The 3,676-nt window shown below is 44.2% G+C and overlaps 1 protein-coding gene across 1 annotated transcript in view; it reads left to right on the top strand.

The window, feature by feature from the left end:
- The window catches only part of DNAH3 (dynein, axonemal, heavy chain 3), a 230,804-nt gene that overhangs the window by 34,599 nt on the left and 192,529 nt on the right, over positions 1-3,676 (top strand). Inside the window, exon 12 of the mRNA XM_006875979.1 lies at positions 1,931-2,067. Coding sequence (XP_006876041.1) covers positions 1,931-2,067 — 137 coding nt within the window. The remainder of the gene's footprint in view (positions 1-1,930; positions 2,068-3,676) is intronic.

Raw genomic sequence — 3,676 nt, 5'->3', positions numbered from 1 at the left:
CCAGGACTCCACGTCATTAGGAGGACTTTTATTGTAGAAGACCATTATACACCTCATTTGATGAAGGACAGAACCACTGAAAAGAAACTCAAGTCTCATACTATTATTGTGGAGTCCTGGTATGGTGCTGTGGGTTAATGTTCTAGACTGCAAGGTAGTTTTGAACTGCAAGGTCAACGGTTCAAGCTCACCAGCTGCTCCTTGGAAAACCCTATATAGGGTGGCTATGAGTCAGAACCAATTCAACAGCACTTACCAACAACCTGCCATTTAATTGGAGTCCTGGTGTAGTGCTGTCGGATAAGCACTTGACCACCAGGTTGGTTTGAACTGCAAGATCGGCAGTTCAAACTCACCAACCACTCATCGGAAACCCTATACAGAGTCACTGTTGTTTGAAACAGACCCAATGGCACTTAACAACAACATACTATTTAATCAAGTTGGCATAACAATTACGCACTCAGCTGCTAATGGAAGATTTGTGATTCAAACACAACCAATAGTTCCAAGGGGGAAAAAGATCTGGCAATTTCTCCCATAAAGATGGCTGCCTAGGAAATCCTACGGAACAATTTTACTCTGTCACATGAGGCCGCTATGAGTTAAAATCAACTTGATGGCACACAACAACAACAAACCATTTCATCAGTACGACTGACCAATGCCATCTCCTTGTTCTCAACCACCGCCTTCAACCTGGCCACTGAAATTGTTCCTCCACTGGGTTACAGACCAGTGGATTGGCCAAGATCATTTGCACTTGCTCCCCACCTTCTATATTGGTGTATTTTCATCACTTAACTCAGTAAAACAGTATGAAGATCTGAGACCAATCACTAAAACCTTCCTTAGCAGGGAGGACCCTGGAAGGCAGTGGGTTCCCAGCTGGGGCTCTGCTGTAGATTGTTCAAGTGGTGTGAATGAGAACATGTGTCTGTAAGATGTTGGAGAGTTCTACCTACGTGGCACCAGACTGACAACAGCATTGTGAAAGGTTAGATCGGAACCTTAGTGGGCAGTGAGTTTCTGTAAATGGGGGAGGAACAATCTGGAAAAGGAGGGTAAGAATGGTTACAAAACTTAAATCATGCAATCAAGATCACACTGAATTGTACCTGCGGAAATTGTTGAGTTGGTATATGTTATTTTATATGTTGGTATATGTTTTTAAAATAAGTTATTTAAAAAAATAATGCTTGGAGAGTTCCAAGTCTCTGAAAAGATACTCACAGTGCCATATCATCATAAAGCCCCCGGCCCTTTTCCCCCTGGAGCTGAGAGGAGAATCTAGTACATCTCTCCCTTTTACAGATGAGAAAACTGAGATCCAAAGGAGAAGTATCTAGCGAAGGTCACATAGTTTGTGGCACCTGTAATTAGAACCTGTCTCTAGTAGATTTTCATTAGTGAGGGAAAGTGGGTGGTAGGGCAAGAGGGGGCACCACTATGATTATTTTGGTGAATAATTTTTGCACACCTACTATGTACCAAGCTCTTGCTAGGTACATAGGTACAGTAATGAAGACGTCAACTGCAATCCAGGCCCTCGTGGTATTTATATTCTAGCCGAGAAGATAAACATTTAATTACACAATCATTTAATTACAATTGTGTTGAGTGACTTCACGGCACATAACAACAACAACAACAACCAAGCTTTTAACAGGGAAACAACGTAACACATAGCATACACTGTGGGCCTAGGAAAGCACACTAAGACTTGAGAGAGCAAAGATTGAAAAGATACGTAAACCAGGGAAGAAGAGAGGAAGGAGACTAGAGGTAGAGGGAGCAGCACTAGCCAAGGGGAAGCAGAGTAAAGATAAAGTTGGTGTCCCTGGAAAAGAGTTCATTGCTGGAGATATTGGGTTTTGCTGCTCTCTCCTTCCGTCTGTGACGTCCAAAAAAAATGCTTTCTACTCTGCAGGTGGAATCACTTTTGTTCCCAGAGCTAAAAGGATATAACCTGGTTCTTGAGACTGTGAAAACTGAAGAAAAATTGGTTTCTGATTTAGTAGATGAAATTTTTGAGGTATTCCAGAAAAACAAAGTTGGCCCTCACAAGTAAGTTGATCCTTTTAACTTCATGACTGTATTACCTGTTAGTTAGCCATTTGGCATTGGTGTAGGGTTCTTCTTGCTGTTGTTAGGTACTGTCAAGTCAGTTCTGACTGTGTACAACAGGAGGAAACACTGCCCAGTCCTACGCCATCCTTACAGCTGTTACGTTTGAGCTCAAGGTTTGCAGCCACTGAGTCAATACATCCCATTGAGGGTCTTGACCATCATCAAATAAAAATCCTGTTCCCACACACTCTGAAACACATACAGATATGTGTATGAGGAATCCAGGAAATTAAAGTGCATTCCATTTTATAGATAAGGATACCATCATTTTTCCAAGGTTACACGGCACTGAAGTAGGAGAACCAGGATTCCAATTAAATTACAGGTTCACCTTCATGATCTGACGTCTTTAGGCCAGATGGGTTTTGCATTTAGACATTTTTGGGTTTTAGAAAAGTAACATGATGCATCATATATTATTCAGCTGTTTCAGAGGGGTCCAGGACAGCACCCCTTATTCCAACACATTGATATGTCTGTAGATAAACCTATGAATAGCCGCATAAATAGTCTCACATTAGTTTTAGGCCAGCTTTTGCTACCAAATAATTTTTTTTAAGAAACTTTGTTTTTAGACCTCTTTTGGGTTTGAGTACTGGTAATCTAGGCCCTTGCTCTTTTATGCTGCAAAATACTTCACTGTTACTCATGTATATATGATTATTGCTCCTGCTGACCGCAAGGTCAGGGGTTCGAATCCACCAGCCACTCCATGGGAAAAAGATGAGGCTTTCTTGTAAAGATTGACAGCCTCAGAAACCCAATACAGGGTCGCTATGAGTTGGCACTGACTCGATGGCACATCACCACCACCATCTCCACCTCCACCCACCACCTCCACTTCCTCTAACACCTCCACCACCACCAACAACAACACCTCCACCACCTCCACCTCCACCATCACTAACACCTCCACCACCACCACCACCACTAACAACACCTCTACCACCACCACCAACACTAACAACACCTCCACCAACACCAACAACACCAACAACACCTCCACCACCACCCACACCAACAACATCTCCACCACCACCACCACCAACAACAACAACAACAACAACACCTCCAACACCAACACCTCCAACAACACCACCTCCACCATCACTAACACCTCCACCACCACCACCAACACTAACAACAACTCCACCACCACCACCACCAACAACAACAACACCTCCAACACCAACATCTCCAACAACACCACCTCCACCATCACTAACACCTCCACCACCACCACCAACACCTCCACCACCTCCACCTCCACCATCACTAACACCTCCACCACCACCACCAACACTAACAACAACTCCACCACCACCACCACCAACAACAACAACAACACCTCCAACACCAACACCACCAACACCTCCACCACCACGCACACCAACAACATCTCCACCACCACCACCAACAACAACAACAACAACAACACCTCCAACACCAACACCTCCAACAACACCACCTCCACCATCACTAACACCTCCACCACCTCCACCTCCACCATCACTAACACCTCCACCACCTCCACCTCCACCATCAC

The sequence above is a fragment of the Chrysochloris asiatica genome, unplaced genomic scaffold, assembly GCF_000296735.1.
Source record: "Chrysochloris asiatica unplaced genomic scaffold, ChrAsi1.0 scaffold00348, whole genome shotgun sequence".
In the NCBI taxonomy this organism is placed as follows: domain Eukaryota; kingdom Metazoa; phylum Chordata; class Mammalia; order Afrosoricida; family Chrysochloridae; genus Chrysochloris; species Chrysochloris asiatica.
This window is presented reverse-complemented; position numbering and strand designations above follow the sequence as displayed.